Source organism: Mus pahari, chromosome 8 (genome assembly GCF_900095145.1).
Source record: "Mus pahari chromosome 8, PAHARI_EIJ_v1.1, whole genome shotgun sequence".
NCBI classification, from domain to species: Eukaryota; Metazoa; Chordata; class Mammalia; order Rodentia; family Muridae; genus Mus; species Mus pahari.
In genome coordinates this window covers 24335293-24349043 of record NC_034597.1, presented here as the reverse complement: position 1 = coordinate 24349043, position 13751 = coordinate 24335293, and the positions used below count along the sequence as shown (strand labels likewise).

The 13751-nt window shown below is 45.2% G+C and overlaps 1 protein-coding gene across 1 annotated transcript in view; it reads left to right on the top strand.

Annotated features, from left to right (window-relative positions):
- Wdfy4 (WDFY family member 4) overlaps window positions 1-13751 on the top strand; it is a 237520-nt gene that overhangs the window by 125096 nt on the left and 98673 nt on the right. Inside the window, exons 38-39 of the mRNA XM_029541917.1 lie at window positions 52-237; window positions 1800-1936. Coding sequence (XP_029397777.1) covers window positions 52-237; window positions 1800-1936 — 323 coding nt within the window. The remainder of the gene's footprint in view (window positions 1-51; window positions 238-1799; window positions 1937-13751) is intronic.

The following is a 13751-nucleotide window of genomic DNA, read 5'->3' as shown; positions in this document are numbered from 1 at the left end:
GTTCTGATTTGGGGAGGCCACCCTCACTGTGCTGTGTACTCTCTTTCTCAGTTCAGCACAGCATCCAGAAGTCAGTGCGGGCGCTGTGGCAGCAGCTGGTGGCACAGAGGCGACAGACCCTGGAGGATGCCTTCAAGATAGATCTCTCCGTGAAGGCTGGGGAAAGCGAAGTGAAGATCGAAGAGGTCACCCCACTTTGGGAGGAGACGATGCTCAGAGCCTGGCAGCATTACTTAGGTCTCTGTCCCCCTCAGGTCAAGGAACAAAAACTGCTAGCTCCCATAGAGCCATTATCTTCCAAGGTTCCACTCAGGGCCAGACCTTTCCTGTTTCATACATTTGGTGGGTGTGATTTACATCACTGAACATTTCTTATCTGTCATCACAAAGAATGAATGCTGTATTTACATGCTGGGGAAAGGAAGGCTGGAAGTACCAACCAAGCAGACAGCTTGTAACAGTCCCTTAGAGGGGCTAGTCTCTTGTCCAGGGCTCTGGCTAAGGCTTGTGAGATTGGAGCACTAGGTCTGGCCCCAGTGACCACTGATCAGCTTTGAAACTTGGCTCCAAGCTACACAGAAGCCTTGAGCGTCAGGCTATGCACTGTCACTTCATGAAGTGAATGCTATCCTTAAAATATTAACATTAAAAAATCAAATATTCTGCCTTCGTGGTTATCGATTCAGCAATGAGATTTTAATTTTGGTGGTGAGCTTTTGAGGTTCAAAATTCATGCTTCTTTAAAGTCTTTCAACATCACAAAAGTTTACAGCACCTCAAGAGGTAGGTGTTTGCTTGTCTATTGGCCCACTGTCCAGAAATCCAGAGCCCTTATCTAATTGGCTTTCCAAATTGTTCTGGAATATATGCCTGCATATGTCTATCTTAGTCTATTCATGCTGCAACATAAGTTGGATAGTTTATGAATAACAGCAATTCAATTTCCTAGAGCTCTAAAGGCTAAGAAGTCCAAGATCTGGGTATATGAGATTCGTTGTCTAGTCAGAGATCTGTCTGCTTCCAAGTCAAGCCTTGTAATATCCTCTACGGTATGCTGGGATGTTGTGTCTTTACGTAATATAAGGAATGGAAGGACAGAGAAAGCCTGAGCCTGTTTCCTTCAGCCCCTTTATAAGGCATGAATCCAGCCCTGAGGACAAAGCCTCATGACTTTGCCACTTCCTGGCATCACAGTGGGGACATTACATGAATTTTGGAGGGAGCACACTCAAGCCGTAGCAACAGGTGTACATGTAGTTTGGAGCCACAATATTAAATTGTGTGCCAGAGAGAAGTGTAATAAAACAAGGCACATATATGCCCATGAAGATGTAAAGGTATACAAAGCTGAGACTGACTCTGAGGCTCTCTCCCACTAGCAGTCAAGTACCGAACACTTTAGGTGTTCCAGGTCCTTTAAGCACATTCTTCTAGCCCACCCTCATGACACCCAGCGGGTCTTAATTCTTCCATCTCCATTCCATCATATGAGAACACCAAGGTTTAGTGAGGTTAAGTGACTCTGGGATGTCACCTTATGTTCTCACATCTCGCTAGAGACACCAGTGAGCCATGGAGACAGGAGTTTGGACCAAGTCTAGGGGCCCCACAGGCCACACACATTTCTTAGTGGAAGGAATATCTGAAGACCACAGGGTGAGCCTGCAGTTTACGCTGCTTCTCTTTGGCAGAAGGGTTGCGGCATCCAGGCCCTAGAGAGCCCTTTGCCAGCCAAGCCAGCTGTGGAACTGGTGTGTGTGTGCTCCTCTTTCAGCTTCAGCTCTTATCTCCTCCCACAGCATCTGAGAAGAAGTCACTGGCCAGCCGTTCAAGTGTCATGCACCACAGCAAAGTGACTTCATGGAGTGGGAGCCTATCCTCAGCCATGAGACTGATGCCAGGACGACAGGCAAAGGATCCTGAGTGCAGAGCAGAGGTGAGCACAGGACCCTTGACCTGGGAGATGTCACAGGGATCTCAAACCCCAGTTGTGGTATCTCCACTCGGCTGTCTGCTCCTTGTAATCACATTCCACAATCTCTGAGTGTTTGTGCCTTCCCAGTTGGGGCTATGTATAGAAAAGCCAGGTCTAAAGCTGGATTTAACTGGAATTGGATCTGGGTTACTTTTCAGTACCAACAGCAGGTATTCTTGGAACACCTAAATTTAAAAAAACAAACAAACAAACAAATTCATTTTGAAACGAGGAGAACGTGTTTCAAATTTTAAAATCGGCTAGACTTCTCTACACTGGTCACCCTGTTGAAATGGGCACAGACCAGCCACAGACAAGGATACTAAAGAATGGGCATGGGAGGTTCTGGAAAGAGGGAGCACTGCATTGAGACCCAGCAGCCCTCAGACCCCACATCCATCACTCATCTCCACGAGCTGCCTTTGTCGTTACCAGAAGGCACGGTTCTCAGGTACATATGTACACTGTGATGTCATAAGATAAGAGCATCAACTATTTGCCCTGGGGTCTGTTTAATTATTTTTAAAAATTAATTTTGATTATTACAGCTGATTACACCTCAGTGAGCAATGTAATTGATATTTTCTAATGTATCCCAAGGAACATTTTGTATAACACGCTTTTTGTTGTTGAAGGTTAAAGACTCCGTTATTGGTTTTTCCCTAAATATGCCCACATCATTAGTCCCTCCAGTGAGGAGGTCGCCATCTGGAAAAAGCAGCATGGAGACATTATTCAGGCACGAGTGCATGAAATTGGTGTTTTCGCATCTTCTGTCTCTCCTCTGGAAAGAAGAGGCTTGTAATTAAAGGAGTTGGTGCTGGAGGAAGCATTATTCATCCGGTGTTATTCCTTATCATGTCAGCACTGACAGCTCTATAGCACTGATAAATTGTTCCTGGGAGTGAGGCATATGAGGTAGGATTCGTCATGGCTCACACCTCTCTTCCTCTGCAGGAGAGTATGGACTCATCCTGACATGGAAACTGAGCTTTGAGTCAAGGCCAATTTCATAGACGTCACTTACTTTGATAGATGTGATTTCTTCCCTCCCCCCCCGCCCCCTTCTCCCCTCCCCGACCCCATTGCAGTCCCTTCTGGGATCAAATTGTGATGTTATCTCTGACATGGTGAAGGCCCTGAGAGTCAGAGGCTGAGGACTTGACCTCTCTCCTCAGGCCTCCAGAAGCCAGCTCAGGGTGTTCTAGAAGCCATCTATCCATTGTCTGCTTGGGGAATCTTGGGTGACTGACATTCTGGGCAGCCAGTTTTCTCCTCAGCAGGGATATTGCTTTTTTGCCCACTCAGTTTCAGTTGCTCTTGTTTCAGAACTAGCTGAGAAGCTGTCTTTCCACCTGGTATAAGAACGATTTGTTTTGGCTGGTGGTTTCCAAGGGTTTAACCCATGGTGACTTGGTCCGTGTGCTTAGAACACCATGGTAGGCAAGAGTGTGTGTAGGGAAGAGCTGTTCAGATAAGCCTTGCCTCCTAAGGTTTCTAAAACTTCCTAAAATAACATCACTGCTACTAGCTGATGATCAAGTGCCTGTCACAATGACACAATGTGCCCACGGGGGAACAATTTGTATTCAAACCACAGCAGTAATCAAATACCACCCTATTTGGGCAGAAACACTGTCACAACATAGAGTGTTCACTGATATCAGGTAGACAGATATGCTCTGTATTGTCTACTCAGTTCTTCTACAGACCTAAAGTTATTCCAAAATGCAAAACATACTACTACCTACTGACACACATGTAAAGAAAAGCATTGGCAAACAGAAGAGGGGCCTGGGCACTGGGAGGCACTAGAGAGAGAACAGAGCAAGGAAGATTCCTTTAGGATGGAGGCAAGAAAGGGAGAGGCTTGAAAGGCAGTGTAGGGAAGAAAGGTCAGGCAGGAAAAGCCCAAGGGTGATGGCAAGGGCAAGACAGGAGCCAGTGCCAGATAAGGAGCAAATGATATGCTGGATGTGTCCATAAGTGTGAAGTTGAATGTGGCATGTGGTGGGGTCTTGTTCATGTCCTGGCCAGGTTAAGGATAATGCTTCTGAGGCAAAAGGGTGTCCAACGGGTGCTCCACCATTTAAGTGGAAAGGCTACAGCACCCTAATCCTACAGTAGTAGGAGTATCCAACATCAAAAAGCACAGGAAAATTCTGCCCAAGGCTGGGAGGGATATAGACAGGAGCCTGCCAAGGCCAGAGGAAATGACCAAAAAGAGAGATGTGGAGTGAGTGAGAGCAGTGTAGAGAATCTGTTGGCAATGAGGAAGATGAGAGTCGGAGGGCATGGGGGTCCTTAAAGAGGCGGGAGTGCCTCTGAATGCATACATCCACTAACCATGTCTTATTGTGTGGAGCGTGAGCTGGGCTTCTCCCTCCTTGTCTCTGGACAACCACACAGATACTGTCTACCTGTATACAGCTTCCTGTGTAAGCAGTCACCAGCCCCACCTGAGGAGGGAGCTCCTGTTCTAGTCTCCCATGAGAGCCTGAGGCCATTTGTAGGAGAAGGGCACTCGACAAAGTGCTGAGCTTGTGTCTACCACATTTCCACTGAGACACAGATGCTCCTCCTCCCATCCCATCCTGCTGCTTTCCATACTGTGGAAGAATGCTGAGATGGACTTGTGGAGGGACAGAAGATCTGTGCAAAGGTTTCAATGGAGTTGATAAAACACCAAAGATAAGCTTTGAGGTGGTTGCCAAAACCAGAAAAGCATTCAACATTGCTTCCAGGGACTTCTAAAGATTGCCCTTGACCATATATGCCGACTATATCAGCATCCCTGTACGCACCATCAGTAGCCATACTTGGGGACCTTGGATAGTCTGCCACTCAGAGCCCATCTCCTATGACCTCCATCTCTGATCCTATACCATAGACACAGCCTCCCATGGGGCAGCCTTACCCATGGCCAAGACCCACACCAGCAAATCAGTGGCAGCTCCATTGAGGAAAACTCTTGCTAATGCCCTTGGCAAAGGAAGTGACACTTGTGGCCATCTATGCTAAGCACTTTACTTCTCACCTCTTCGTGGACATTTTCTAACATGTACAGAAGCAAAGGGAGCAATAGTAATGAGTCTTTGGTATCAATTCATTCCTTCAAGATGTCCTCCTCTGCCCTTTCACCTCCCTGCCACCCCAGCCTTCACCTACATTATTAAGTGCTTGTGTACTTGTCTTCTTAAAGAAGTCATAAAGCTCAAAATCAATTGTGGACGAGAGAGCGCGTATACAGAACTGGGGGGGGGGTAAGGGAGTGGCTTGTGGGTGCCTTGCTGTTGTGTCTATGCTAGTGCCTCATAAAGAGGGACTGAGGATGTTCTTGCTGAGGCTAAGCCTGGAGGAGGAATTGAGTCTCCTGGTGACACCTCCTCCTTCTTCTAGTTTAGTACATTAGCCTTTCTGTAGTTCTGGAGTGAATGTACTCGTAGGCAAGCCACAGACCTACTCCCTAGGATATAAAACTTCTGATCATGAGAGACCAAGGGTTAGACTAGATTTTTCAAAAATAGTTACAATGAGCTTTGAGACAAAGTCGAGGTATGTGATCAAGGAGAGAGTAAGAGCTGGAGAAGAAAAAAAGCAATTACAAAGCAAGTCGGAGCTCTCAGATGCTCTGTTGTCGAGAGTTGGAGTCAGAGATGTTGAAGAGCTTAATGAAACATTGAGAGAATTTGAAGCCCACAGGGTTGTCACACTGAATACTACTATATAAATATATATAGCAAATACAGTCTAATGTTTGTTGGTAAGAAAGGACTTCCACAGGACACAAACATGACTTTAAAATACATTTTGGAGCAAGCAGGTAGTCTAAAGTTGGGAGAAAATTAAAAAGTTATAGGGATTTCTAAAATGGAGGTGCAGAGGGTCTAGATAGGGGCTGGCCTCTTTCAAATGTTCTCACCAGCATGAAGAAGAGAAGATCTTCACACTGTGCCCACAAGACAGGAGATGTGTGGGGTACTAGAAGCCAAGGATAGTGGCTGAAGCCAGAACATACTGACTTTCTGAGGAATTACTTGGTGGTGAGGAAAAAAATCATGAGAGAAAGCAATTAAATAGGTCTATCTGTTGAGGAACAAAACTATCCACAAAGATATGTTTGAAAACAATGCATTTTGAAATTTTAGTGGTGTACGCACCATTGCTAAGACCTGGAAAATGCAATGTTGACTTTTGTAATTGTGGTGGGTAAAGCGGTCAAAGATTCACTCTGATACCAGATGGCAGGACCTCCTGGCATGGAGACAGTACATATGAGACCTAATCATCTTTTGAACAACACAAGGGCATTTCGTTTATGGGGATTTGAATCAAAGGGACCCCAAAATGACCAGAGGTTGCCAGGCTAGCCTCTTGAACAAAGAAATAGGAGACTTTTATTGATTTGAGGGTGAGACTAAAATTTGGTAATTATTCAGTGATCATTATTCAGGGCACGGTTTCAAAAGGCTTTGTGGTTTTTGCTGCTGCTGTTGCTGTTGCTGTTGCTGTTGCTGTTGCTGTTGTTGTTGTTGTTGTTGTTGTTGGTGGTGGTGGTGGTGGTGGTGGTGGTGGTGGTGGTGGTGGTGGGGGTGGTGGTGGTGGTGGTGGTGTGTGTGTGTGTGTGTGTGTGTATTTGAGCATGTGCATGCCTATGTAAATAAAGGATGCTGACCTTAGGGGCTATGGGCTTCTTTATGGCTTCTGTGCAGTGCATTAACCTCAGAACTTGGAGTCCCTCCTGTTAGTACTGTGACTGCCTTAGGAGGGCACCTTGGCTGTATGTTTTATAAATCACAGGACTACAGGGTTTTCAGTGCTTATGTTGGGACTACAGGAACTGCTGAGTCCCTGACTCCCTTCTGTTGCCAGTGTAGTCATGTACCATGAATGTCCTGGTCTGGACCTTGTGATAAGACTGAGCAACTGTAGGTGTCTGAGCTGAGAAAGAACAAGGGTGAAGACACGTGTCCCAGATCCAGTGGCTAACAGACTAAGCTCACTTTGAGTTGAAATGGGTGACTCACTTCTGAGATGCACGGTATGCTGCAGGCTGTGGCTGGTGAAGCCCAGCACACAGTTTGCAGGTCACTTTTCAGAAGGAGATGGAGAGCCTGCTAGCTCCCCAAAGCACAGCACTTGAAAACCAGAGCTGCTTCTGCAGTTGCCAGTGGCTATTATCAAGGAGCTTGCGTGTGCAGGTGCTGTGCTTTTAAAGGCTGCCAGCTCAGGTCTGCTCACCCCAGCATCACCACCACTGTGCACAAGCTGTGGTGCTGTGACATTAGGATGACAGTGAGGCCACTAGGCAATGGGGATTTGCTCTTCCATTATAGTTTTACAGACCAATGTCATACTAGGAAGTTACACATGTGTAACTGTAGTTTATCACAGTAGACATTTGTCAACAACAGCAGCAGCCCCACCATGGTGCCAGCACCCAGAATCCTGGGGACGATCAACAGCAAGCTGAAGGAAGGCAGTGACTCCCCTCCCTTCTCCAGCTCCCCCCCCCCCGTTTTAAGCGAATTTTATTTGTCACCGTTTATCATGAGCCAGTTACAAGAATCTGAAAAACAGACGTAAATGAACAAAAGCAAACACGGATACCTTTAATGATGTTTCCTCGCTGAGTACATCATTTGTGAGGCATCTTTATCTTCATAATAGAAGGATAATTAACATCACTAATTATCTAATTAAGTTCATTAAGCATCCACCAACAGTGCACCGTGAAGTTGACATTATGTTCCACTGTCAACAAATGCTTTTGATTTCTTAGGAAGTAATTAAAATGTAAATTAGCATGCAATTATATGCACAGGGGAAGTTTTGAATCAGATATTCATTTCAAAACTGCTTAGAGCAACATCGTTTTTATTTTTTTCCTCCTTCTTCAATAAAAAGAATCATTTTGCTATTAGCAGTGAACATTAAGGTTACTATTGCACTGTTCTGTGTTTGAATTACAGCAAGGACTGTTCACCATGACACTCAGCTATGTGCCGAGAGATTTGTTGATGTCGTTGTGGTCTTTTTTTTCTTGTTTGGTCACTTTATTTAAAGTGTTTCCTTATGGTTGTGCTCTTCATGTAAAAAAAATATTACAACTGATTCTTTCTTGTAAAGATGTCCATAATTCATATTTTAAATTCTCTAACTAAGCTTGCTTTTAAAAGACATTTCAGAGCTAACATATACTTTTTTGGAGATTTATTTATTTTATGTGCCTGAGTGTGTGTACATATGTAAGTACAACATGAATGTGCAGGACACTATGGAAACCAGAAGAAGGTGTCAGATCTCTGGGAACTGTAGTTACAGGTGGTTGTTAGCAGCCCATTGTGTGCTGGACCCAAAGCCAGGTCCTTTGTACAAACAGCATATGGTCTTAATGTCTGAGCCATTTTTTAAACCTATTTTTGTGTATCCTTTCTATCAGCTATGTTTACGAAGTTAACTGGTGTTTTGAAGAACGCAAGAGAGATTTATTCTACCTACTCAGGAAAGAGAGACTGCGTTCATCAAGCATGTGGTCCTTGGTTCCACGGTTACACTCTGCTTTCTTTGTGTAGCCTGTGGTTTCTAGTGCAATATTAGAATTAAGATCCTTCTGAAACATTAGGGTGCCCCCCCCAGACACCTACTGGAGAAACAGCTCCCCAAGAAAGAAGCCTCTTTATCCAAAGCTCCAAAGATTCCATTAGTGGGATGATCAAGATTAGATCCTGAATATCTATCTCCTAATATAGCAGAAGGTCCAGGGTACATGATGTTGTCTCTGTCATCTTTGTGCGTGAATTTCTGTGTCATTTGAGGATTCAGTTGAAGCCATCTGATTCATTGGTGCAGAGTCTCTCATCCTGATATCAGACTGCTTCAACCTCTTCTTGGATGATGTTGATTCTGGAGGCAGATCTGCTGGACTCAGGCCTTTCCGTTTTAAATAGATTTCAGACGAAAGAAGAGAACACAGGCACCCGAGACTGCCTTGTTCCCATGAAAAGTTCAAGGTCATAGCCTGAACCACTGAGTGTTCATCACTGTGGGGATAGACAGATGCCTGATTGTTGAAACAGAGCAGCTGGTTTTCTAGTGAAACTGAGTGGTGCCAAAAGATGCATTGAATGAGGTGGCTGGCCAGGGGAAGCAAAGCATCACTGTCCAGGATTTTGATCTGCATCCAGACTGAAGGCTCACAGAGACGACATGGTAGCCTGTCTCCAATGCACATCCCAACGTCACTCTGAGCTCTGCAGAAAGCTGTGAGCTATGCTGTGCTTACCATCTACTTAATGAAGGGTGGCTTACTCTCATATATCCACTCAAAGTGGACTCCCCTTAGCTCATTCCCTAAACAGACATTGATGAGCTAGCAAGATAAAGCCAATCTGATAATGCCAATCTGATATGCAGCAAGCATCTACCTGATCTACCCAATATGATTTCCCACAGCATGGTTTTCCTCTTGATTTATTCTGAAAACTTCTCTTTGTATAGCCTGTCTCATTCACAACTTGAGGTGGCAAAATTTATGCACTAAACAGTCAGTGTTAATGTAGCTTGCCTAAGTGTGGTTGCCTGCAGTCCTTCTCATAGATGGTCATACTCACCCTTGTCTGGTCTGTCCTTTACTCAGACAGTTGTCACAGTACTCTGTAAACTCACCTCTTTGATTATCCTTTTGATCATCCAAATGGTTTGTTTGGGGTGATGGGGGCAAGTGTGCAAAGCCATTCAAGAGAGCAGACGAGGCAGTGCAGGTCCCACGAGTCAGCGGCTCCTTCTCTATCTGGGGTCGCTGCTGCACATTTAAGGATGTGTCATTTCTAAATTATCCTTGTGCTTAGATTTTGTAAATTAAATCAGTTAAAAGCATTTAGTCTTACAATTTAAAGGACGCCTGCCTCAAATCCTTTTGAAAACTAAACATGGGCCTTGAAAGGAGAGTCAGCCTCAGGGATTGAGTGGAGGTCCCGATGTCTGCACACGAACTTCCTGGTAACCTTAAAACCTGAAAACTGGACTTATGTTCTGGTCTCAGTGACCAGGAAATGCTTTCAATTAGGCATTATAAATTTTGGAATGAGGTGACATACATTTTTGTTGATTTCTCTAAATTCACATTTTAAAGACTTAAATGTATTCATCAAAGCCAAAAAAAAAAAAAAAAGCTTTATTGTTCCCAAAGACAGAAGTGTCCCCAACTATATAAATGATAGAACGGCAGATGGTCGTGGAGTGGAGAATCAGGCTGGGGCCCTCCTGAGGCGTTGCTGCCATTCACAATCCGCTAGGCGCCCCGCTAGCAGCCCGGCCGCTGGGGCGCCTGTCGCGTGAGTTACAGCCGCGTTCTCGTCCTGGGACCCATCTATTATGAGAAACCATTTTGGTTAATTAAAAAAGTCTTTCAAAGTCTCAGAACGGGAAGTTCAGAAAATTTTTCCTCTTTGCCGTTGTTGATGGGGGTTGGTGCAAACTTGGCTCGTTGGCCTGACAAAGAAGAGAGGAGAGGTTGAACGTAGAAGACAGTATGATAAGGAAGCCTTTAGATCTGGTCTTGAATGGGCTGAGCACAAGACTCAGGGGTCCTTGGCTACTAGTCTACCAGTTAGTCCTACCCTAGCAGAGAATATGAAGGCAGTGGCTGGGAGCTTTGAGTAAAAAGAACAATGCAAGTGAGCAAGCTTGAATTGGACCATAGACTATTGAATTCATAGACTTTAGCATCAGGGACCCAGTCTATAGACTGGTAACAGTGGAGAAAAACAGAAAGGCACCTCTCCCTGAGTAGAGCCAGACAGAAAGCCAAAGGAATGAATGATTAAGAAGCCATGGGTAGAATCAAACAATCAGAGGAGAAATGCCTGCTCTGTCAGAGAGTTCTAGAAGGCTTCTCAGGGAAGTGACAATGGGGTGAAGGAAAAGAGTTAGTGGTAAGGTCTTAGGGTGAGAATGACCTTAAGGCTACAGACAGGCCCCTCTGGCTGAGTGTAGACATCAGATGGAGGTGTGGACCAAAAGGAGGGGGAGAGGAACCAGTTGCTGAGCATCTTCCCAAGTTCTCCAGGGTCAGAGAGGGACATAATTCTCTGTGAGTCTTACTTGTGTGTCTTTATCTCCATCCATCTCTGGCTGTCATTTCTCTTCTCCATTAGTCCCTCCTCCAGCATGTCACACACAGACTCTTGGTTCAGGCTGGGTTTTGGGATGCTAAAAACAAAAAGCATTGGCCCTGACTGTAACCCTACCCCCTTTAGGATTGTAAAATAATTGTAGCATGAGAGGTTTCTGTAAGGAAACCAGAGCCTAAGCAGGGTTAGGAAGAACTCAACTTGAGACTTGAGGGAGAAAGAGGACGTAAAGGCAGATTGGTGGGAAGAGAGTGGCCCCTTCTGAAGTAAAGCGACAGTCAGTTATGACCATGGCCATCTGCCTACGGGCAGGTTGCCAGTTTGGAATGACTTGAGTGCTATATCTAGTTTTATGTATTTATTTATATTTTGACTCATTCTCCAAATTATTTATGATACATTTAAATGACGATGCATTCAATAAAGAAATGAGATTAGAAAACATAATAGAAGCAAGTGGTTTCTGAGGAGTTAGGATCATAAACACAAGGTCTATAAAGACCTTGTACGTAAGTCAAAGCTTCAACCTAAGTCCAGTTTCCTGGGAACCATCCTGTTCTGGGAGATTGGAAGTTTCACATACTAATGTCCTATCCAGTAACTGCCGCTACCCTGATACAGGGCCTAGGCTTGAGACCAAGGAAACAGGAAAAACACTGCAGGTGGCCCCTGCCCGGCAGCTTAGCCCTGCCTCAGCTTGCCTTCACTCCCCTACTATGACTTTTTTTTTTTTAATATTTATTTATTTATTATATGTAAGTACACTGTAGCTGTCTTCAGACACTCCAGAAGAGGGCGTCAGATCTTGTTACAGATGGTTGTGAGCCACGATGTGGTTGCTGGGATTTGAACTCTGGACCTTCGGAAGAACAGTCGGGTGCTCTTACCCACTGAGCCATCTCACCAGCCCCTACTATGACTTTTTAAGGATCATACCCATTGGTTGTCCTGTCACTTGCTAAAAACCATCATCAGGTCGCACGATGTCTGGAACAGACTCCGATCCATAATCACTGGACGAGACCTCCTGTGCAGCTGGGCAGTCACATTTTTGCTCCACCCCTTGTTGTAAGAATTCACTTTCTTCCCTTGGGCATTTGTGGTCCTCTCTACTTGGAGCCCCATCTCTCCATTGGCCAATCCCCTTTCCTATGCTTAAAGAACAAAGCTACTTCTGACAGCCCACCAAACCTTGTCTAGACTGACCACGGGCCTGGCCTGCTTCATCTTAGTCTTATTTATTCTTCTCAGGAGAGTTTCAAGTCCATATTGGGAAAATACTATGCCCTGCTCATCTCTAAGGCTCTGGAGTCAGCACAAAACCCAGATAAAAGGTAGCTGTTGTTTATACATTCTTTCCCCACAATGGCTATCACTGTGAGCATCCAGATGAAGGGAGAAGAAAACTGGTTGCTGGCCAGGTGATTTGCAGATCTGGTGTGGATCAACAATGGGCACCTACCAGAAAGCCCTGGTGTGGGTCTCAAGAGTAACTCAGGGTAACAGTTTTGGTGAGTGTTCTATGGGTAGCTCCACACCCCTGTGTGTGTGTGTGTGTGTGTGTGTGTGTGTGTGTGTGTGTGTGTGTGTCAGAAAGCTCCATTTGGGGCCCTGGGTGGTATCCAGTGCTGTCCTAAGAATTCAGAGCAAAGGTCTACTCTGAGGGTGGGAGCAACATGCAGGCGTGGCTAAGGGTCCTCAGTCAGCAGTGTGGCTCATTGTTTGGAGTGAAGGCACCAGCTCTAGACTGAACCTCCACAACCAGAGCAGCCAAAGTCCCCAACCCTAGACCTTTTGAGCACCAACATTGCTCCCTAAGTGGGAGACTTCACACCTGACCCCGTTTGATAAATTGTAGCCTGGGTACACTGAAAATACATCAATTCGCCCATGAGGCCATAGGGTTCATACAAAGCATACATTGGTTCGTGATATCTACACATAAGTTATCTGTAATATCTCTTCATGGGTCTGCCAATCTTCCAGAGTCTGCCAAACTGTATCACTTTTGGCATTTGCATGAAGGATGCTGACACAGCTCAGGCCTTCGTAACACAGTGCTGTATGTGGGGCAGCATCAAGTAGCAGCACTTATTCCGTCACTGCTCTGGAAGCTATAGCAGAAGGTTGGTGTGCTTTCCCTGGGAGCTTTCTCCTCTCTCCACTTGGTGGTTCTCCCTCCCATTTGGTACTTTGAGGAGCCAGGGATTCGGACACAGTCCAGCCCCTTACAGTATCTTCCCCCCCGCCCCCTTACAGTATCTTAAGCTTCAGACATGTTTCCTTCGAGTTGCAAACTCCTTGACATAACTCAATGCCCATCTTTCACTTGGGTCCCTTCTTGAAATTCCTAAACGTCTTGTGAGTCTTGTGAGTGGGACTTCAGAGACACAATAAGAATATGCTGTTAGGGAAAGGCCAGCCTAGTGACATTTTCCAGCTGTCTTGAGCCACACAGAAGCCCTGACACCCTGAGGAAGAAGAAATGGTTGGCTTGCTTCCTCAAGACACCTTGCTTCTTGCAATTTTAAAGTCTTTATTCCTGGCTACACTAGAGTGTTTGTTTTTTTTTTTTTTTCAAGTAGTCATTCTCCATGTACTCATGACGATTGAATTTAATAAAAACATCACAGTTCAAAAAA